The sequence below is a fragment of the Dicentrarchus labrax genome, unplaced genomic scaffold, assembly GCF_905237075.1.
Source record: "Dicentrarchus labrax unplaced genomic scaffold, dlabrax2021, whole genome shotgun sequence".
Classification (NCBI taxonomy): Eukaryota; Metazoa; Chordata; class Actinopteri; family Moronidae; genus Dicentrarchus; species Dicentrarchus labrax.
This window is the reverse complement of record NW_026136708.1, coordinates 7,638,143-7,661,572: the sequence shown is the minus strand read 5'-3', so window position 1 is coordinate 7,661,572 and position 23,430 is coordinate 7,638,143. Positions and strand designations below refer to the sequence as shown.

The 23,430-nt window shown below is 41.3% G+C and overlaps 1 protein-coding gene and 1 long non-coding RNA gene across 3 annotated transcripts in view; one reads left to right on the top strand and one right to left on the bottom strand.

Annotated features, from left to right (window-relative positions):
- The window catches only part of LOC127368301 (uncharacterized), a 20,049-nt gene extending 6,778 nt beyond the window's left edge, over window positions 1-13,271 (bottom strand). Inside the window, exons 1-3 of the long non-coding RNA XR_007885611.1 lie at window positions 13,227-13,271; window positions 11,953-12,009; window positions 8,050-8,195 (exon numbers count right to left, since the gene is read on the bottom strand). This is a non-coding gene — a long non-coding RNA (uncharacterized LOC127368301). The remainder of the gene's footprint in view (window positions 1-8,049; window positions 8,196-11,952; window positions 12,010-13,226) is intronic.
- Window positions 12,401-23,430, top strand: fermt1 (FERM domain containing kindlin 1). Of its 2 annotated transcripts, none has more exons than XM_051408930.1 (16): window positions 12,401-12,419; window positions 15,092-15,246; window positions 16,128-16,225; window positions 16,832-16,967; window positions 17,119-17,256; window positions 18,814-18,997; window positions 19,099-19,201; window positions 19,340-19,447; window positions 20,501-20,632; window positions 20,826-20,875; window positions 21,283-21,407; window positions 21,769-21,875; window positions 22,019-22,243; window positions 22,354-22,478; window positions 22,597-22,738; window positions 22,856-23,430. In XM_051408930.1, the coding sequence occupies exons 2-16, from the start codon at window positions 15,096-15,098 to the stop codon at window positions 23,027-23,029; spliced, it is 1,998 nt and encodes a 665-aa protein (XP_051264890.1). In that variant the 5' UTR covers window positions 12,401-12,419; window positions 15,092-15,095; the 3' UTR covers window positions 23,030-23,430. The 2 variants fall into 2 exon arrangements, with proteins under 2 accessions (XP_051264890.1, XP_051264889.1); XM_051408929.1 differs by lacking the exon at window positions 12,401-12,419 and adding an exon at window positions 13,292-13,387.

Sequence of the window (23,430 nt, the reverse complement as noted above, 5' to 3'; positions counted from 1 at the left end):
CGAGTCATTTGTTCAACAGGATTTTTAATTGCTGCTCACTCCAAATAAAGCCCTGAGTTTGGCTGGTGTTTTTGTCCTCACCTGGGTCCTCTTTTGCACTTGGGAGGGATTTTGACCTTCCACGGCACCTGTTTGGCTAGCGTCCGGCTGCCCATCTGCTCCTAGCTAATGCAGCCATCCCACTTCTACGGAGCAACTCCATTCAGGATGGCTAGCTGTCCGCCTAATTGTATCACATTCTACAGGCTTTGTCCTGGCATTCCCTCGCCAGCTAAAGGTTGCCGAAATCTCATCCGCCACATCAGAGGGGCCCTATTAACCCCTGACCCCTGGTTGGTGTGTGTGGACAAGGTCGCTCCTCACACCCAACTCCGGGCCCATTAACACGTCGCCCCACAGCAGAAAAACTATTTTGACGGGCTGTAATTGGCGCTAAGTGATGGTGGACAAAGGCCCCCTCTGTGCTGCCTGCTGGACTGAGCGGTACTGACCACTCTCTGAGCTTCACGCTTGACATTTCCTTACTGAGTCCGATGTGAGAAGAGAGGAACTGGGGAAGCCCCTTCCTGCACCACCACCTCCTCCATTTCTCCATCCCTTCAGCCCCTTGTGCTATTCGCCATGGCGCTCCTTTGAAAACGTGAGATAATGAGGTTCTAGTGGGGAGAGCTGGCTGGAGCAGAACTGCATGGTCCAGATCTGTGGAGGCTGATTAATCCAATGGCGGGCCATTCCTTTCAGAGCCAGCCTAATTAGTTTATGTTAGCTGGAGAAGGTCAGGGGGCGTGTTTGACTGAGGCCTTTTCTTTAAATGCCACAATGGTGTGATGATCTGTGGATGCAGGTGCAGCAATCGGCTGCTTTAATGTTGCTGAGCTGCTTTGGGTATTGGTTGTACAGTTGAGTTGCAAACTGGTAAAGACAATGAGGTCTTTTACTTGTGAGTATATGACATTTTCAAACCAGTCTCCAGCCATCTAGTTTGCTTTCCAAGTTTATTAGTCATGAACTCAAATGTTATAATGCTCTACAAATAACCAGGGAAAAACCCTCAGTATTGTATGTGGGATAGAGGTTAAAAAACTGAAAAGATGGCAAGCCAGGACTTCCGGACAACTACGAAGAATACTTTTACTGGTAGTCTTGGCATGCATTATTGTATTGCTAACCCAGAATCCACCCAGTGAATTACAAGCCACTTAGAATGAGTCACCATGTTAATATATGGAACTCCCTCCTCCTTCAATCTTATCACCATTTACCTTGACTGAATTCATATTTATGGCAGATGCAAATCCCCTCAATGACTGACTGTGATCCCAAATTCCCCCCGTGCTGTGTACAGCTTGTGTCCTTAGCAACACTCCAAGGGAACCCAGCCAGGCTTCTCTCACACAAAGCTGTATACTTAAGACAGGTCTAACTCCCTTCCCCATAGGCCATGCCATGCTCTCATCCCCGTATTTAACAGCCTGACGTCAGACAGGAGCAGAGGAGGCAGCAGAGGAGACTTTAATACTAAATCTCTCCCCCTGTCATTACCGGCCTGTGTGACCGCCTATCAGAGGCCCTTGAGTGATGTGGGAAACCCTGAGCCCTGTCCTCCCAACCCCTGTAGGCCAGGCCGCCTGTTCTGTCCAAACCAAACTGAAAACTACAGGACAGGCACAGCTAGGGCTGACATCAATGAGGCGCCGGGCTCTTTATGCCCACTCTGTGGTCAGGAGGAGAGAAGCCTGGATATTAATCTCTCTCTCTCTCTCTCTCTCTCTCTCTCGTCTTTACTCGCATGCTTTCTTCCTCTTTCCCCTTCTCACCACGCTAGCCGTATTTCTGGCATCTCTGTCCCATTAAGGCTAAATCAAACGAAGGCATAGACTGTTCGATAGCTGTTGCAATTGCAGTTGCAGCTGGAGGAAGTATCCTCTCAAACTCTGACAGTGTGGATGGGAGGTAAGCCCAGTTCCGAATGATGGATATTACCAGCAGCTTAAGCTGAGGTTGGGTTTTTTTTTTTAAATGCTAATCTCTACATTAATAATTGCTTAGACTGTTTTGCTTTAGCCTAAATAAGTCAACCACACCTTCCTTGACACTCAAGACCACTGAAGCCGACCACACTGTTATTAAATCCAGAGACAGATCTCTGACATGTAATGGTACCATAAAGCCTCAACAGGTACAAGTTCTAACTGCTTATTTACATACTGTAAAAATATGAAAACACAAAAATCATTATTACAACTAATAGTTCAACAAGTCTCATACTGAGTGTATGGCACTTCATTATTGTCTCGATTTTTCCAACACCTGCAAGGAGGAAAAAAAATAACCCAAACATGCCAACACAGTCAGTTAGTCCACCAGCCCATGTGATGTGGGTCTTTATGAGAGGACACCTGCAGCACCCAGCGTCCCCAGTCGGCTTTGTTAAAGCCTCTGAACTGGGTGGGGGATAGAGGGGAAAGCTAGAGGGCCAGACCCAGGCTTAGCCCCGAAGGCCTTAACTATCACTCCAGTCCATGGGTTGCCTTTGGCCTTGCTAACTGTTCCATGAAATGGGCCCCAGGAACAGTGCAAACCTCCCAGAAACAGGCCGCTCACTGTTAGCCAACAGTGCTCCCTTTGTGTGAAAATTGTCAAAGCTGGCCCTTTTCTGCACTGGTTCTGCCTTTCTTTTGAGCCTCAGCTGTGAGCAAACAAAGCTGGCTTAAAGGTTTGCATGATGGTTAGCTAGTTAGCTGGCTAGCCGCATTAGTGTTTGTGTCAATGAGAGCAATGGAGTTTGTGTTTCCTGTGTTCTGCAGGTGGGGCTTCAATGGCTAATGAGAGAAGACCCAGTCAATGCCTCACTGATGAGGCCATCAGAAAAACCACTAACCCTATTTTTTGTGGTTAGTGGGGAGTGGAGCTTAAAGGGGAACTTCGGCAGATTTTTACTCTAGTCTTGATCACTAGAGGTCACCGAGTACTGTCGATAGGAAAAAGAACGACCAGAATTGGTTCTAGCAAACTGGAGATCCTGCAGCTAATGGCCAGAGCGTTATAATACACTTTTTGGGGGCATATCCTAAAGAGTGCCATTTGCTCCTATTAACAGACACAAAATGCAATTAAAATGTCTGTGCAACATAATCAGGGCCCTTACGTGACAACAACATGCCTTTTCAACTCATACATTGTGCTAAAACCGTACTAAACAGTACTGTCGCCTACCTGTTTTTCCACCGCTCGCTTCACCGAAAGCCCAGAATAATCGATCACGGAGACAATGCCTTCACAACGAAAAAAAGTTTATTTCCCCCTCAAAAATGTCCATGTCTTCACACACTACTCTCCGATTTGCACACTTCCTGCAACAATTTCTTCTTCTGCGTTTACCTGCAACAAGTGAAATCCCACGGGACTTCAGCACGAGTCCCGTGGGATAAACGCAGAAGAAGAAGAGATTGATGATTGGAGGTGTTTACAAGGGAAGAAGCTTGGAGTAATAATAACGTGTGTTGATCTACTGTGGAGAAGAAATGGTTCGCGTTTGTGCCTTTCCAAATGGTGGCAACAGAATGAGAAGGTTCAAGTGCCTACACTTTCATCGTCTACCTTTCCATAACCATGAGATACTGCAGTTGTGGCTAGTTAGTTACTACAGCTGGATGTGCAAACTCCCATACAAGTACTATGCGATCACGGAGATAATGCCTTAGAGACGAAAAAAAGTTTATTTCCCCTAGTAGGCACTTGAACCTTGAACCTCAAGCTTCTTCCCTTGTAAACACCTCCGATCAACAATCTCTTCGTTTATCCCACGGGACTCGTACTTAAGTCCCGTGGGATTTCACTTGTTGCAGGTAAACGCAGAAGAAGAAATTGTTGCAGGAAGTGTGCAAATCGGAGAGTAGTGTGTGAAGACATGGACATTTTTGAGGGGGAAATAAACTTTTTTTCGTCGTGAAGGCATTATCTCCGTGATCGATTATTCTGGGCTTTCGGTGAAGCGAGCGGTGGAAAAACAGGTAGGCGACAGTACTGTTTAGTACGGTTTTAGCACAATGTATGAGTTGAAAAGGCATGTTGTTGTCACGTAAGGGCCCTGATTATGTTGCACAGACATTTTAATTGCATTTTGTGTCTGTTAATAGGAGCAAACGGCACTCTTTAGGATATGCCCCCAAAAAGTGTATTATAACTAACTGGGAGCTCTGGCCATTAGCTGCAGGATCTCCAGTTTGCTAGAACCACGTTCTTGTTCCTATCGACAGTACTCGGTGACCTCTAGTGATCAAGACTAGGGTAAAAATCTGCCGAAGTTCCCCTTTAAGGATTCATAATGTGATCCAAATGAAACACTCAATGCCTTAGCACTCCTTGGGATCATTCTGAGTTGAATTGTTCAATTTCAGCAGGTAAGCGGGCTATAAGCCTTCTAAAGATATCTACCTCTAGCCGTTGACCATTTCAATTTTGTGTCATCCACAGCTGAAAAAAATCTGGTCTCTGGTTGAACAGCATTGTCACTAATATGATAGAGCAAATAAATTAATACTACGCATAAATCAACCTCAAATTATTTCATTACAGAAGCAGAAAATAATTGCTGTTTATCTCAACGGATATTTCCTGTGTTGTCAGAGCATAACATGTTCTGAGGTAACAGACTAAACATTTATTAAATGCTATTTGTTATGGGGTTTTATCTGTGGTTGAAATGGACCATCAAGTCACCACAGCTTTGGGTTCATGTGACTGAACTCCTAGAAGATGTGTTCACTTTTAAGGCTGTGTGTAATGCCAAGAAGCTATATAACACTACAAAAATGAGCTATAGCCACAACTTCCATGGCAAGGATAAATGCTCCAACATATTTATTAAGGGAGATAAACTTTGCTAAAGCAGACTTTTCCTTTTTTTCCCTCTTGGATGGAAAGGAAAACCAGTAGCACTTGGTTTAACCGCGTTTCACTTTGCATAATTGTTCCCAAGGTTGCTGTTTTTTATTTCTAGGCTTTCTGTGCCAATATAATTCAATTTCTGTGGCCAAGCCAAATATTTGCAGAATGGCCTACGCTTCTAAACTGAGCTGTAGTTTGGGCAAAAAGAGGTTTGTCTTGCCAGCAGAACTGAACAGACATGACAATAAACAGATTCACTGCTCATCAACAACTCTGCTTCTAATCACATTGTCATTCTCATAACTTACTCTCTTGTGCAATAAATTCTTCAGCGAGTGGTGAGATAAACACACAATCGTTGGAGGCATTGAAGTTTTACTAGACTTCAGTCCACACCTTGCATCGCACTGAGCTATGTGCTGATGGTTTGATGGTAAACCAACTGTTTACTACTTCTTAGGAACAGATGACACAAACTGGAGGGAGTCAGAGTCATTTACAGTTAGTTAAATTCCCTGCTGAGAGGCCCAGCTAAATGCTTCTTCCACAGACCTTGCTGGGAAATATTTGCAATGGTTTCCATCCAGATCTGGGTCACTCGGTTCCACATTCACTGCACAGGTGAGCTGGAGCAGGTTTGTTTGGCATTGGTCATTGGCTGTCCTTTCCTTTCCACAGGGCTGGGAAAGCAGCACCACATACAGCTTGCAACAACAAGAGATGCTTTTGTCCATAGCTTACCAGGGAGAAATGACACCCCTAAGCCGCCTGCTGCCAATGTTGTCCAGGTCTCCCAGGACAGTCCCCAGGGGCTACAAGACCTGCTGCGGGCCAGTCCAATAGAAGCAGAAGGAGAGTGAGAGCCCTCGGGAGAATAGGTAACTCTGTCAGCCAGCCGTGCTGCTGCAGCATGCAGATGAAAACAACCTCTTTCACATTGAGTGTGTTTTGGCTTCCAGTGCTGTAATCATGGATGATTAGCCTAAGAACTCAATTCCGAGCGGGGGACTATTCCTTATTCCTGTCACACTGTCAGAAATTATATTTACCTACCACTTTTCCCAACTGTCCCTAGACATAAAGGGAGACTTGACTGATCAATGGAAATCAGGCAGGTGTGTGATATTGATATAAATATTAAAAAGTACTTAATTTCAGAATGTGTCACGTTCAAGTCAGAGGTCATCTCACAACAGTTTTCAATTTAGTTCAAGATGTAGGAAATAAAGGACTTTGTAAAATTCTGATACTTATTTCACAAAACTAAACTTGTGCTTTTATATTTAAATTTTACTATTTTCATTTTAATGAATGTTTCCCTTTAAATAACCGTTTTGAAATGTTTAGAAAGTCAAATCATATCAAAAAATGGGCTGGCACATCATTTATGAAATCAAACTTATTCTGTAGCTTACACGTCTTGTTTTACAGACTATCCTTTAATGACAATTTAATCAATCTACATTAAAAATGTACTGTACCATGTTTTTTATTTATTTATTTAAATCTCCAAACTGCCTCAAAGTGAACTGAGAACATATTATTCTGAAATGAGTACAAAGAGCCTTCATTGGCTTGTAGTTAGTTAATAACTCAAGCAGCATGACACGTTACAAGGACTGATGTCACCCGTGGCCAGATCATCACCCCACAACAGGTGCAGCCTTCTCTCTTCCCTCTCCTCATGCTCATCTTGCTGCTGCTTGTTTTCCTTCTACATGTGGAAAACATCTGCATAGGTGGTCCCTCTTTTTCTTTCTGCCCCGCTCTCCTTCTCTCTCCACCCCTCTCATTTACTCCCACCCCCATTCTGTCTCTCTGTTTCCTTATGTCTTTCTCTTTTTGTGCCGGAAAAGGGAAGTGCTGATTGTAAATAGGGAGAGGTGTCAGTGCCAGAAGAAACGGGACGCATATTTCTGGATCCAAGCTGCGAGGTTTACCGAAGCATATTTTTATCATGAAAAGCCAACATGGAATGGGACGGCCATGTGCAGCTGCTGGTCTAATTTGCTCTAAGCATGTACAAATAGGACGGCCCACACAGACCATAAAAGTGGAGTGGAGGTTTTGCTCAACGCGGCACTTTTGTCTGACCAGAGGCACAGGGACGCTTTCCAAAGAACAAACAGATCACAAAAGAAAAAAGAAAATACACAGAGGCAAACTTTATAGTTTGAAATACAGTAGAATAACACAGAGGAGGAAGGACGACTGCTGCTTCAGTGTTATTCCACAAGTAAACAGTGTTTCAAGCGCTGTTTACTAACACCAATTCCATTTCATATTCAATAGCTAAAATTATGTAATACAACCTGAATGTTAATTTTTCAGGAAATATGCCTCATGAAAAATATAACAATGTAATATAAATGTACTTTGTTTAACATTTCAAACTTCCTATGTTTGTGGTACTATTTTTTATTTATAGAGTCAAGGTCATTGGCTGTCAGAACATATATATCAAACCCTTATGTATATATTTTTTCAACAAATTCTCAAGGTTGTTTCCCACCTTCAGAACTGCACCAATGTCCCTCCTGTTCGTTCTCCATACATTTTATTGCGCCATGGAAAGTTTTATTTGCTCTTGAGCAATTTGCTCTGGAAACCCCCTGTAGATCCTATGAGTACTGTGCGTTTGTACAAGTACACATTACATGCCCACGCATGGATACACGCGCACGTGAACGCACACACATACACACACACACACACACACACACACACACACACACACACAAACACACACAAACACATAAACACACACTTACATATGTCTGAACGGGGTTCCCCTTTAGACACCGGATAAATAACTAACTTCAAACAGTAAACTAGGTGCTAATGAACTGGATCCTGACAGGGTTTGCTTTCCGCGAGCAGAGACCCACCCCACAATGGATCCATTCACAGGATCTCAGCCATGGAAAGTGTTGGTAAAGTAATCCCGCTAGAGTTTATGCGACCTTTTCTAACTCTCAGTACGTCTTTCTCCCCTCGGGGCTTTAAAGCCTGGCCAAAAACAACACTGACCTGCATCAGCTGATACAGGCAGAGGCTACCAACATTTGCATATTTCAAAATGGCACCCATTCACAACCAGTTGGCAAATTGATGTGGGGAGGAAAGGAACACAACGCCCTGCTTCCTCTTACGCTGTACCTGTGAGATCAGTCACGGCAACTTCAAGGCCAGTGTCAAAGGTTGTTTCTTCCATGTTGCACTGTAGCACAGGACGTGTCTGGATGGCATGTGAACGCTTCCGAGCACGTGGCCAGATCCAGACCAACATCCTCTGCATACGGGACCTGCAAGAAAAGTGGTATTTTATCTTTAGCAGAATATGGGCAGTGTTCCCACTGTCTCTCTGTGTGCTCCGACAAAACTAATAAAAGTCACTGCATTTCATATGGCTTTATTCAACACATTTGATGTTCACACAGAAACAAAAATGCCAGCTGCTTCAAACTTCCATGCACACCTGCTGAAAAAAACAAAGAAGGATACACAGTTGATTTGAGCGACAGCATTTAATCATGAATTCTGCCAACAAAAAGGACAGTGAACTCAGCAGGCTTAATATCTGAAAAAAAAGGCAATCTATCTGTCTTTCTTTCAATTTTGGACTAGCAGAGTATCTGCCTGAGGTGAATGATTACCATCTATCCATATGGTTGTGTTCATCTATATCTTTTATGTTTCTGGGCAGCAAAGGGATGAAATACTGCCGGTGACAGGTAAAGCGATACTCTGTAATGGAAGTTGTTTTACAGTAGCCACTTTTCAGAAAGAAGTGCAATATTTAAACATGTGATATCCTGTTCCAAACCACGGTTCAGAACAGCCTCTCCACTAGATGTGAGGGTCACACTGCGCTGACAACCTGTATTTATGGCTATCTGACCTGACACCATGAAAAGTTTTATTTCTGTCAGATGTTTCCATGCAAGGAGAGGTGAAGAGAAAAAAGGGAATATCCGTCTTGGCTGTATTGTATGGAAAGTTCAAATGTAATTGAAAATGCATGAGCTTTCTGCATGCTTTAACTTATTTTTTTACTTTTTTAGAAACTTTTTTTTTGTATTTATAATTTTATTAGCAGTGGCCCTGTCTTGGTAACATTTTTATAAGCTTTAATGGAAACACCCACAAGCAAGGACATAAGACACCATTTACAGAAACACCAATGGCTCCACCCATATAAATAAACAATTAATTTTAGAAATAAAAGAGCCTTTATACTGAGCCTTTTTTTGCATGTGAGGAGAGGTCGGTAATATTTAGGGAAATACAAGCACTTTTATCAACACATTCAGTCTATATTTAGTCAATCACTCTGCTCTAAGTCATAGAACCTCTCCTGACCATCACACCTGGTTTGCATGACTCTCATCACGACAGAATTTCACATTACACTGACATTTGTAGAACAAATAACCTGCCAGGTGCAGGTTGTCCTTTCTTGACTTTTATTCTTCTATTTGGACTGGAAATGTTATGGAACTTCATGGTAGCTATCAAGGTCAGTGGCTGAAGAATAAATCAGTATACCCATTATAAAAAGAAAGTAATAAAAAGGAAACATGGCTCAAACAGTGTAAATGAATCAGAGCTGCAACAGATTGCAATCCATAAGGCAGTGTAGCCTTTGTCCCCCAGAGCCCAGAACCTATCCTCTAGGGCTGTTTCTCAGACCCCTCAGTCCGAGTCCCACAGGATAAGACCCGAGGTTTTGTTGGGTTGTAGAGGTGGGAGCGTTCAAGGGGATGCAGGGGCTGAGGTGAAGGGGATGTGGAACGCCAAGGCGAGTAGTGGTCAGTAACCTTATGAAAACAACACCTTTGAACAGTGTTTACCTCCGAACCCGTATTAAGTCATGAATGAGGCCTCCATCTACACGTCAAAGAAGGTGGTGAGGTAGGTTCGGTTCTTGTTGCATTCATTACTCCCTCTCGCCTATCCCACCTCTCCACTACATCCCTCGAAGAACAACCCCCCCACTCCCTCACCTCACCCCAAAAGCATGGGGCTCGGCAGCATGAATGGGGCATTGTGATGCGTCTCCGTCACGGCAGTGAATGTTTTCACTTCCATTTGATCCGTCGGCGAGGCTGCTAATTGGGTAAGCGTGTTCCCAGGTCACCAGGAGGTTTCTCTTTCCATAAATACAGAAAGCCGGCAAAGGCTTCTACAGATGTTTTTTCCCACCCGCTTCCAAGTAGGTTCAGACCCGCTTCAGGCAGTCGATGTAATTTATTGTGTCTAAAACCACAGTCCAAAATTTTTCCTTCTCTCTCTCCTCATCACTCTTAAGACTACATTTTATCATTCTCCCAGGCACTGTAGTAAAAGTAAGGTGATATTTGTCCTTTCCTTTAGCTTGAACTGTGCGCACTACGTTGCCATTAGAACCACAGGTGTCACGATGACATGGACATGGTGTTACTTTGTCTGTACTCCATCCAGGCCTGACAGGTCCAAATGATGTTATTTTCCGTGTCTCTGTCCACCAATGACACAGTTTATGAGGCTCAGGGTTTATTTGTTTGTTTTTGTCATGGAATTTACATTTCCTCTCTTACACAAGGACTCAAGACGACTTCATATGCCAGCACTAAACCCTCAGCTGGAACAGAGAGCTTAGACTGGCTCACAGGCATGTTTGCTACACTTAATCTGTAGGGTGTGGTCAAAATTATCAAGTGGTCAAAGAAACTGTCCCTAAAGTGGAGCGCCCAGTTTTAAGCCCTTGTGTTGGTAAGCAGTAAGCACCCAAACTGTGTTCTTACAAATTCTAGGGCAGTTCTTCTGCAGCTAACTCTGACATCTGTCCTCCCTGGATGGGCAGAGACAAGTTCAACATTTAATCAATGAAGTATGAAATTATCCATCAGAAAAAAGGAGACACCACTCCAGACTTCCCCTGAGATGGTTTGTGGTAGCTTTTCTGGCATGAAGCCAGGGCAGATCATTGAAAATGACTCAAAAATAGTCTTTCATTTGTATTTCCATGTTCCTTTAAAGGGTATTTTCATGTTGTGTTAACTTGAGTGGTAAGTGCTTTCTTCCTGTGATGACGTGGATGATGAAGATGTTTTTAATTTGAAAACCTACTTGAATGTGTCCTTTACAGCACCTTTATGGTTCAGTGCATTCCATAAAACACACATCCAAAGAGCTAGAGTTAACAGCAAACAGCGGCCTATTCCTTCGACAAAGACATGCAGCACCACTCTCTCAAAAAGGATCTTTCTCTCCTCCAACTCTGGTATGGTCTAATAGCGCCACTATGTGGCAGCAACAGAAATTCATTACAGTAATGTGTTTACTAAGAGTAGGTATTACTTATTAGTTGGCTGATTTTGTAGGAAATAATAATTAATGTCTCCCTGCAAGTGAATGCAGTCATGTAGAAGAATAAAAAATAAAAAATACAACAAGGCCAAAGCATATAGTATTTGTGAATGTTACTATGATACTAGACATATGACGATCATTTTCCAGTTACAGGATGACTAATAACTAATAGCTTATTGCCCATTAAATTACCATAACAATGACTAATCAGCTAAAAATATATTTGTCCACCAAGACTTTTTGGATTGCTTGACTAAGAAAGGAAATGCTATCATGGACATTTAAAAGAGTACAAACCTACAGCTCTGTGTCTCTCTCTATTTTTTCTCTTTCTACAGTTTGGAGGTTAAACTGAGTGTGGTCTGACACACACCTGGTGGAGAGGTGCATAGGAAAATGAAATCATGTGAAAGAAATTTATGTAATTTAGGAATTGGCTGCCTGACAAAAGTCTATGATTTAAATGTCGCATTATGAATAAAGAGTGTGGTGACAGTGTGCAGAATCTTTCACAATATGGAGGTTGACATTTATTCAAAGTAGAAAAAATGTAACTTAATCTTCAACAGTTGGGCTCAAGCTGCCTAATTACCCCCTGTAATCTCATGTGTGTTTTCCATTTGAATACACATGGCTGATACTATCTAGATCGTCAAATGCATTTTGCTCAAGTACCAGCCAAGGCAAAAAGATAATGTATGAGCTTACCAATAGAAACCAGGGGGTGGCAGGCTTCACACATGGGCTCGCCTCATTACCCAGTGGCTGTAACAGAGAAGCACACGTCATGCACTAACTGCTTAAGAAACACACCTACATATTTAGAGCTACAAAATTGGCTATAATTTAGTGTGCCTCGCTGGTTGTCAGGAGAGCGCCATCTGTACAAATGGTAAAAGTCCTAACCATCAATTTTATTGATGTGTTATTGGAGTTTCGTAAGCTGACAATATCATTGTGTGGAAAAGACAAAGTGATTCATCTTGATTTACTCATTGGGCAGGATGTGGGCATTAAGAAAGGTGGGCTGATTCATCTGTGGCAAACTATTATTCATCATGTTGTCTCTTTAAAACCATTTAACAACCCTGATATGATATTTTAACTGTACCTACCTAGAAAGTATCCCAACGCAATCCTGTATAACTGGAGTTGGACAAACAGGGCAAACTTGTGTAAGTATAGGGCAATTATTTGCTGCTTGTATTTGGTATTGTTTCTTACTTTCTTAGTAAAGGACGAGTATTACAGCAATTTGGCATTGCACTTTATTTCCAGTATGGGTCGAACTGGCTGAGTAGTACTCCCAATGACTGGTAAACTGACCTTAATGTATAAAGTTGGAGGACTGTTTAATATTTAACTTTACTTGACTTACAGTCTGAGTGTTGAATGCTCGTTAAATATACATTCACAAGTCAGTCAAGTCTTTCTGGTGGTTAGTCAGTCGTGGTCATAGTCCAGCCAGTGAAAGACCCGACCAAATAAAATAATACTTTATTAGTATTATCACTATATTATTAAAGTGATACTATTTTAGAAAAGAAACAAAAGACAAGTATTTTGTTTTGCTATGCTAACTACTAGCATTAGCGTACTAATACTATATTTTGCTACATATAAGCATTAGCCTAGCAAAACAAAATATTCTGCTTCAAAGTGCTTTCAGTGTAGTATAAAATTCACCTAAAGTTAAAACAAATGGACCAAAAGTAAATAACAGTTTAGGGTCAGAAAGGTTTTCCAAGTTAGATTAGCTTACTGCTATGTTGTCATGAAGCTAACACACTGTAATAGAGTAATGTTATTAACATAAACTGAGGTTAACATCTGCTGGCCATTGGTTGGTTCATTGATTTTTTTGGGTACTCATGAGGCTACTTTTAGACCAGCTCTGTCTGTCTTATGGAGTCCACTACAATGTACAGCCCTGCAAAATTTGGTTAAATCCCAAACATTAGAAAGGTTGTGAACAAACTCACCTTTGTTTTTGTAACTTGCCCAATTCCTCTAACGGTCCCACCTCCTCTCTACCTGTCTGAACTGGGCGTGTTTTATTCCCGAAGGAGCCTCATTCCTGGTTCATTTCACTTCACAGGAAATTTCTAAGAATAGCTTACCGAGAGACAAACTTTTCACCAAGGTAAGAGTGGTTTTAAATCCTTTTAATTCCGTTATCGTTAGATTTACGCGTTATTATTAGCCAGGTTGGTTTGATTAGCAGACCTATCACAACCCGGACGAAACATATCACATATCGTTAATATGGCCCAATGGGTCTGTGGTTGGCCTACACAGAATGAAGTTAATGGTTGATTTGTTTTTATTGTACTACTATTGCTCTGTAAGGCTGGGCTGACACTGTACTGCCTTCTGTGATTAATAAAAGGCAATAGTTGTGTTGTTTATGGCTCAAAAGAAAGGCCTAGTCCTTGCCACAGGGCTCACTGCCATCACAGTTGGTTGGATTTCAGACCATTAGCCTTTATATGAATGGTTCTAACAATAAGAAGAAATCCATGGTGCTTTTGGACATTGTCTCTTGTTTGTAGCTGTACTGTAAAAAGGAGGTTGTTGTATTTGTGTGTCTTTTTCCAGTGATGCATTCCTCTAGTTTTTCAAACATTTTTTATTAAACATTCAAATTCTCACCTGTAAATTAGAAATAGTAGATTCAAATTGAAACTAAAATCTCCTAAACAGAATCCACATTGGTTGCCTCAAAAATCCTTTTAAAACATTGCATATTTTGCATGAAAAATATATTTTATTTTCAGTTCTTTGCATTTTCATTAGCCCCAAATTACATCATTGCTCTTTCCATCACTTTTTTGGTCTTTTTTCTGCAGCTAGTGTAATACTGTGAGAGTCAACTCATCTCTTACCAACACATTTCAACAAGCCTTCCCCAGCCGACATGCAAGCTCTAACTGTTAACTGTACCCTACAGCTGTATAGGGAGGGGAGCAGCTCAAAGGGAGCAGAGTGTGTTCATTAATCCTAACCTCTGCACAGTTTCACACAGTATATGCTTCCACTCTGTTCTCTACTGATAGCCCCAGTCTAGACTAGTTCGTGTGTGAGTTTGCATTTCTTTGTCCACTACATTTTCAGATTTCTGATGTGAAATGAGGGGGGGGCTGGTGCAGTGTGTGGAGATTGTTGTTTTGCATGGTCTCCGCTGTACCAGAGTCGTGTCCCTGCTCGTCACACATTCCACAGCTGTACCCTCCCTGCTCCTCCTCCCCCGCTCTTCTCCTCTTTCTTACCTGCCTGATGTCTTTCATCCACTCACTCTTTCTCATAATCAAAATCCAACAATCCTCCACCATATCTGTGCCTCTATGTGCAGAGCTATACAGCTGTGTTATGTCTGCAGTCTGCTCATCTCTTTTTTCCCTGCTGGCACCAGCCAGTACATCTGCCAGTCTGTGTGTTCGCTGATATCTTATTTATAATTGTATGGGGTGAGAGGAGTACTTCGGGGGCTGCAGTATCATTGCAGAGATACTGCAGAAGAAGCGGGGTGAGAATCTGTGCTGTTGGTGGCCACTAATAACAGAGACACAGAGACATCCGTGTTTGTTAACTTCTGGCCAAATTTGGATGTTCCCACCGGATACTGAGAAACACTTAATCCACTGACTCATGTTTTCATCCCAGATGTTTCCTAATCTTCCAAACACAAGAAAGCAAGAAAAGAATCAACATATTTTAATAGGTTTCCCCCACCATGTAATTAACTAGCTACAGCAGTAGGTTTTTGTTTCTGTGATGGCAATATCTAAACTCAGGAGCATCCTGTCTATAATCCATGCACTGTCCCACCTCTGTCGTTTTATAACAGGGCCATGATCACAGCCGCAGAGCATGGAGAAACATCATGGGAGCTGTCGGTGCAGGTGGATCAAAAAGCTGGAGATGAGTCCATGAAATTTAAGTTGAGGGTGAAGGGAGACTTGCACATTGGAGGCCTCATGCTTAAGCTAGTGGAGAAGATCAGTAAGTGTCTCAGATGGGTGATACTATAATCTGTCAGCGTGTGTAGCATCTAATTTAGGTACTTTTGAGCAAGGCATTAAACCCCCAAATGTCTCCAGGAATGCTGCATGGTTGCTGGTCTTGTGCAGTGACCCCTGTGAAGGAATTTATGTGTAACTTGAGAGAAACACTAAGAGGAAACACAGATTTCTATTGCCCTTGCACATTGACAATACATTTCTCTTCCTCATTTGACTGCTAGCATTTAAAGCAGTTTGTGTTTGTTTACCTGGTGTAAAGTGTACATCCATTTGATTTTGTTTTAAGCACGTTACCTCAATCTTCCCCTGCTGCCACAACTAGTCTGTTAGTCAAGCCGCACCCTTGTTTGCCCTGCATTTTTCTACCCTGCAGCGCCATTGTTTTGTCACAATGCATTGGCCTGTGTAGCCCTACGGGCCAAAGTTCAGCTAGGATTTGGTCTGATATCTCTTTACAGTTCTCCATAAAAGCGGAGGAGCTAATATAACATGAAGGCAACTTTAGTAAGGTGGTTTAAAGAGCATGAGACATAATAGATGACTAAGTAGCTTGTCATCAACGAACGGATTTCAGCCCAGCACCAAAACATGATGTCAGGTAGACTCATAAAACCACACTTTAATCATGCTCAGCCACCTACTCAACACTGGGTATATGAAGTGTTTGTGTTGGTAGCAGATGTAGTGGCTGTTGAAGTATTTTCGTTATAAAGCCAGAGCTCCACCTCAAGCCCCTTTAAACCTGACATGTAAATGTGTGCAATAATTTTGGGTGTGAGCCGCCCTTTAAACTTGAGATATGACAGTAACATGGCAGTAATAATGGTAGTAATATGTTTTACTTAATCTGTCTGTGTGCAGAAGCTCCTCAGGACTGGTCAGACCATGCCCTGTGGTGGGAACAGAGGAAATGCTGGCTGCTCAAGACACACTGGACCTTGGACAAGTATGGAATTCAGGTAATATGTAGATGCCAAAGTGATTTAATCTATTTTATAATTGTGCTGAGCTTTAATGATTTCCCAAGAAATGTATTTCTGCAAAGGAAAAAACTGTTTTAATGCCGTTGGCACAATAAATACTCCAGTTTAAACCATAGGAATTCAATTGTGTGTGTGTTTGCAGCTCCTTAAGGCAGGGAGAGCCATGGTTTAATTTTGTCAGCCCAGCCTGAACCACCTCTTGGGTCTATAATTCAACCGCATGTTGTACAGCCAAGCATTAGAGTAGTAGTGAAGATTCAAACTGTAAACAAAATGATAACAACCAAATGAATGCAGAAAAACATCTCCTTCAAAAATTGCCTCACTATCTATTTTTTGTTTCCATTACCTACATTGCATTTGTGAGCATCGACATATATCCTTTGTCATGACTGTTCAAGACCCACAGGGGCCATCGCACCTTTGTGTACATACTTTTCCACACATATTAAAAGAAAAAAGCAAACATAAAGGGACAGGGGACGTTCCTCTAGGCCCAGCTAAGGTTGAAAAAATCACCACAGTAAGAAAGGAAAAGAGGTTTGGTTCATATGATTTAAAAAACAATGATTTTTCACACAGGCTGATGCTGACCTGCGCTATACACCCCAGCACAAACCCCTGTTACTGCAGCTCCCCAATATGAAAACCATCAAATTGACCGTCAGCTTCTCCAGTGTGGTCTTCAAGGCGGTGGGGGAGATCTGTCGAATACTCAGTGAGATTCTCTGTCCTTCGTCACTTTGTCCTTGCTGCTTTTGTTATGATACAGTGTGTCTTTGTACAGAAACATCTTCCATTGATCTAAAATTAAAACTCAGCTTCCATCCATATTCTTCCTGATCTCTCTTTTGTTCGCTCCATCTCAGACATCAGAAGATCAGAGGAACTGTCCCTTCTGAAGCCTCCAGACGATCCCTCCAGGAAGAAGAAGAAGAAAGACAAGAACTCAGCAAACGATGACCTCTGGGACATTGATTTACTTAGCGGGGGACCAGGAGGCACAGGTACTGTGAAACACAGGGCTGTTACTTAACAAGGCTAAAAACAAAAGTTTGTCAGCAAAGAAGCATTCAATCTCATTTCAAAAGCAATCTGCAGCATCTCTCAAAAGATTCAGACTAATACTCAGATAATGAAAAGAAAATGATGCATTGGCTCGAAAGAAATGGAAACGATTCCTAAATGTTTCATGGGTTATATCTCTTAGCCTTTGTTATTTTGTGTAAGGCTATACTATAATTATGGCCTCCACTATAATTTCCGCTCAAAAATATGTTTTTCTTCTTGTTCCTACAATTGGATGTTTGAGCTTCACTTCAGTGTGTTTTCACATTCATTGGCTCAAAGTGTGTCATTAAAAATGGGATTTGAAGGGGGGCAGGCAACAGATCATTTGGAATTCAACCCTGGTCCAGTATGCAACTTATATAAATGCAATGTAGAAACCTGAGGTCATCAGTGCACATACACTGAGAATGAGCGAATAATTAAGTAGGAGACATCTTGTGTCCAAACTTTGCAGAAAATATATATGTATGTATATATATATATATATATATATATATATATATACATACATACATACAAGATTTAAATATTCACAGATTCTGGAATTTATATTATGGCAGAAGGTGTAGATGCCTTTTTAATGTGGAAATTATACTTTTTTTTTTACAGGAAAAACATATCAGTATGTAGTAATACATGTCCGAAGGGGGTCTTATTACTTAACTTATAATAACTTAATACTTATTATAAAGGTAAAATGTCAAATTGCAGGTAATTTGCACTTTGACTCCTTCCTCATGTTGACACTGTGACCAGTTAAAGATTCTAGTCTAGAACTGGACTGCGGGCTGGTTGATTGAAATTCTAGCTAAACATCATTGGTTGCTGTAGTTATCCTGACTTTAATTATATGGGATTCTGACAGTTTATGTATCGAAAATCAGCTATGCCAAAGTTTAGGCCAGCAGGTGATTCATAATGTCTTTTAATTTGATACATTGAGATTATTGTCCAAGAAAGGATGTCTTTATTCTTATGAGTTACTTCCGCTGGAGGATGAGAAGAAATGAGAAGTATCTAGTGCTGCTGAGATCTGACAGACCACGGTTTTCATCAGTGAGATCTTAAAGAATTGTTTAGTATGCTGCCATGTTCTTCAAGGTTTCCCTAACACGCACTCTCACTGTTACGCAGAGAATCCAGTTCAGATGCCACACCAACCTAAAATTCACTCTAATTAGGACCTTTGATCTCTGCCGCCTTTAATGTCACCCCAGTTATTACCTTTTTAGTTTCATCTGGCATTACTTTGTTTTTATGGGTCTCCACCTTTCTGTCAAACTTTTATTTTAACTATTGATTCTTCTTTGAAAATGTTCTTTTGGTCTTATACCTTTTTGGACCATACTGTTTGACAGTGGCTTGATCTCAACTTCAAGTACAATTATCCTTACAGTTCCTTTAAATACACTATTGCTATGAAAGCATTCTGAATCCTACCTTTTTTTGGTGAACTGATTTTAATCATTTATCTACCATTCTCCTCACACAAGGCCCCATGTATAGTAAGACCATGACAGCTACCTATGACCCCGAGAACGGGATGCCAGTGTCTGCCACCTGCCTTTGGTTTGGAGAAAACCCTCTAGCCGACAGCCAGCCCAACTTGCCACCTGCAGAGCTGGCCAAGATGTTCCAGCCGCTCTCGCTAGTGGACAAAGCAATCAACAATGCAGGGTAGAAAATACATAAAAACAAAATGTTGCTGAAATCTTTTGGTGATATGAATGATATTTCCAACAGCAGCTCATCTAATTGGTTGTTGCTATGATTGACAGGTGGTTGGACTCGTCTCGTTCTCTCATGGAGCAAGACATCCAAGATGAAGAAAAGCTATTGCTGCGCTTCAAGTACAATGTCTTCTTTGACCTCAATCCTAAAGTAAGAGACCCAAAAAAGTGAGAGAACCGTGGAAATATTATTTTCTTTAAACTCCCTGAAATAACATCAGGGCAGACTTGGTTTAGAAGATTTTGAATTCAGTTTGAGTGTATGTGTGCCCATGTTCTTGTGTTTTAGTATGATGCCATCAGAATAACCCAGCTGTATGAGCAAGCTCGCTGGTCCATCCTGCTGGAGGAGATAGACTGCACTGAGGAAGAGATGCTGATGTTCGCTTCAATACAGGTGAACAATATGCCACAGTTCAATCTGGAATTGTTCTCATTGGCTATATTGTACCTAACAAATTATTTTCCATATTTGAAGTCATTTAAATTCCAGTTTTAAGGATTTCACCACCATTGTTTAGACAGAATCAATAACATGAATACAAATAACTTTTTTATATACCCTCTTATTCTAATTTGATAGAGAGCTTACTCTCTATCAAAAGTGCTTCAAAAGCCAGTCCCTTTACTAAGACCTTCCTGCTAACCACTAAGCCGGTGTTTTACATAACTTTGCAAATATAAATTATAAATGTACCTGGTTATCACTGGAGAAGTGCTTAAACCTGGATCTTCAGCATAATGAAAGTCATCTATAAATCATACAAAGCTATTAAACATTGAGATAAAAGCTGTAGCTTTAACACTTGCATGCATTCTTTATTGTAGAACTCAACAATATGCCATAATATTGTTGAGTTCTACAATGTGGCTTGCAATCATGAACCGCTGTTCTCCAAAGGGCTCAGTAATGTGGCCTAAATTAGTTTTAAGTACAGTTTATGTGTGTCTTGGAGCTGAGAATATTATCCATCCGGGAGAGGGGGTTTGGCATTTTAATGCAATTTGACGTGTCAGGACATGAGAATAACCCCACTGTAGCGGGAAGATGGGAGGGAGAGAGCCTGGAATATAGGAAGAGAGATTGGTGGTAAGAAGTATACCTCCATATCGGACAAATTCTCTAAGGAAAAAATTATGGCAAAATGTGTCTAAATTTCAGCCCATCTCTGATCCGTTGAGCTGTTATTTTGCAATGGGTGAGACAGTGATTCAGATCAGTGTTGCACTCACCTACACATTGGTGCAATGGCTGGCACACATAGCTGTGCTCAAACCTCCTTCTGACTCACCAGCCTTGCATAACCTCTTAAGTCATGTCAGAGAACTTCATAATGACTTGTTCTGGTTACTCGAGAAACTAAATATTTGATTGTTGCTATAACAAAAGTCAGTGGATGTGTTTTTTTACTGAGTAAAAATCCCTCTACTAAAAACTTTTTCTTTTCAGTATCACATTTGTAAACTGACCATGTCAAGTGAACCACTGGACCACTCCAATGAACCCGAAATAGATGAAGTAGAGGCTGCCCTGTCCAACTTGGAGGTGACACTTGAAGGCGGACACATGGACAGAATTCTGGTAAACATATTTTTTTAGACAGTACGACACCGGACTAGATATTAACCTTAATTTGAAGGTTTTCAGCTCTGTTACAGTATAACATCTGTTTTAAAACAGGGGTGATTGGTAGGCCTCCGGTGATTGCATGTCTTAACATGGTGATGTCAGGAGAAGACAAATAATAATTGACAGTTGTTTGTCCCACCCCCAGGAAGACATTACAGACATTCCAGAGCTGGCAGATTCCCTCCGACTGTTTAGGTAATCCCACCTTTATTCAACCTATATTCCTATCACATGAAGATTATTAATAACTTAAGTAAAATCTCAAATATCTGTCTCTGAAATTGATCTTTAAACCTATAAACCTTCACCTGTCTAGTGCCCTTAAATCTGCGTAATTAAGTGACTTGCGAGATAATTTTGGAGCGGCCATAAGGTGATTAATGGGACAGGGGTAAAATGTTCTCTCTACAAATGTATTGTGTGTGTGTCTATGTTGCTTTTAATCATATAATGGCCTCTAGATCATCTGATAACTGATTAAAGGAGCCCAGTAGCCTGTGCTATTTTAAAAAATGATTATTCAGCCTTTTACTCAGATAAGGTCATAAACTGTATTGCAGGCAAAAAAACATTTCTTTTTCTTTCTTGCTGTCTTGAATCAGGCCCAAAAGACTAACTCTGCGGCCGTACAAAGAGTACTGGTTTGTATTCAAGGACACCACCATCTCCTACTACAAGAACAAGGAGGCCTCCAGTGGAGAGCCCATAGAGCAGTTTCACCTCCGAGGTCAGTGAAAAAGAATGATGTTAAAAACATTTCTTAATGTGGTCTGTGTTGTTGAGGATTAATAACCCTCTATTTAAGCATTCCCATGTTGTGTGATTATGTCTTTGAGCATCCCTGTGATCATAAGCTTCTTAATAATAAATGTAATGTTATACACACACTAGATAACGGATAAACTACTCTAAAACAAGTAGTAAATATCAACTATCACAGTCCCGAATAAAATTCAGTGGTGTTCTCCTTTAAGCTGCGGTAGTATCTGCAGTTTCATTCTGTGATCATATTAGCAGATCTGTTGTGTCTTGCTGCTCTTCTTCTGTGGTTAAATCCACTACTATCTCTTCCTCCTTATTTGATTCAGGTTGTGAGGTGGTCCCTGATGTCAATGTGACAGACAAGAAGTTCGGCATCAAGCTCCTGCTCCCGGTTGCTGACGGGATGAATGAGGTGTACATCCGATGTGACAACGTAAGGCTCACCCCTCCATCCCCATTCTCATTCTGTGATAACCGGCAATTCTGCATCTTTTTAAAATCGGTGTAAAGCGTGCATATGTAAATTTGAGGCTGGCATTGTAAATGTCACTGTCCTGTAATTGCCCTCTGCCGCAGGAAACACAGTACGCCAAGTGGAAGGCTGCATGTATCCTGGCCTCCAAGGGCAAGACAATGGCCTACAGCTCCTACAAGTCAGAAGTGAGGAACATCCAGTCCTTTCTGCAAATGAAGAGCCTGGCGCCCCCTCCTGGTCAGGCAGCTCCTGACCTGGACACTATGGAGATGAATGCTGAATGTTTTGTTTCCCCACGCTATGCCAAGAAGCACAAGACCAAACAGGTGTGTTTCAGGGCTAAGTGCAATGTACTTGACTGCCAACAGCCATCAGAGTTACATCACTGTTATCACTAGATATATTAGCTAAATCTGCCTCTGATGATTGTTTTAAGCTAACAGCACGTATCCTGGAGGCCCATCAGAACATAGCACGACTGTCCCTAATGGAGGCCAAGATGCGCTTTATCCAGGCCTGGCAGTCGCTGCCAGAGTTCGGTATCAACTACTACATTGTCAGGTATGGTGTGTGTATATATATATAGTTATAATACACACACAACTGGTGACATATTTGAACATGTAGATGTAATTTCTGAGTGTTAATTTGAGAGGTTATCCTTTTATTTGTGTTTCAGATTCAAAGGCAGTAAGAAGGATGAGATTCTGGGGATCTCATACAACCGTATGATTCGCATTGACATGTCCTCTGGCCTGCCTGTCACCACATGGAGATTCGCCAATATGAAGCAGTGGAACGTCAACTGGGAGATAAGACAGGTGAGGGATGGTTGTGCCTTATTATGATTTTACCTGTCTCTTCATTCAGGGTTGCAGTTGTTTGGGGATAGAGTCAGTATTACTTCAGAGAAATGAATCCTTTATATGTCATTCCAGGTGACCATAGAGTTCGACCAGAACGTGTCAATAGCCTTCTGCTGTTTGAGCTGTGACTGCAAAGTGGTCCACGAGTTCATTGGCGGTTACATCTTCCTCTCCACAAGATCTAAAGACCAGAACGAGACGCTAGACGAAGACCTGTTCCATAAACTAACTGGAGGTCAAGAATGAGCAGAGATACAAGCCTGTGCTTCTTCTAGTAAATCTTTTGTTTGTTTAGATAAATGTTACAATGTGAAAATACAGAATGCATCTACTGTAACAGTGGTAACACTGAGCAAATCACTGGCAAAGAAAATGTCACTGACTGTGACTGTATCAGACTTTTTTTCACTCAACAATGGCATCAGTTTTTGTCACAATATAGCCTGATGTAAACAGTTATAGCAATGTACCCTGCACTAGGAAAATAATGTTGATGTAAATATGTAGTCAAGATTTGTTTTTCTAAATTTTTCAAAACTTGATAAATGAACAGATTATTTGTAATAATTCAACTTTTTTTAGGTGAGATGTTTTTCAACAGAAAACTTTTGTAAAAACTCATTAAAGGGTGTTTTTACGTTTCACAA

Coding starts and splice junctions, on each gene's coding strand:
- fermt1 (XM_051408930.1), top strand. CDS start 15,096: ATGATCACAGCCGCAGAGCATGGAGAAACATCATGGGAGCTGTCGGTG. Junction 15,247..16,127: donor TAAGCTAGTGGAGAAGATCA/GTAAGTGTCTCA, acceptor GTCTGTGTGCAG/AAGCTCCTCAGGACTGGTCA. Junction 19,448..20,500: donor TGATGTTCGCTTCAATACAG/GTGAACAATATG, acceptor TTTTCTTTTCAG/TATCACATTTGTAAACTGAC.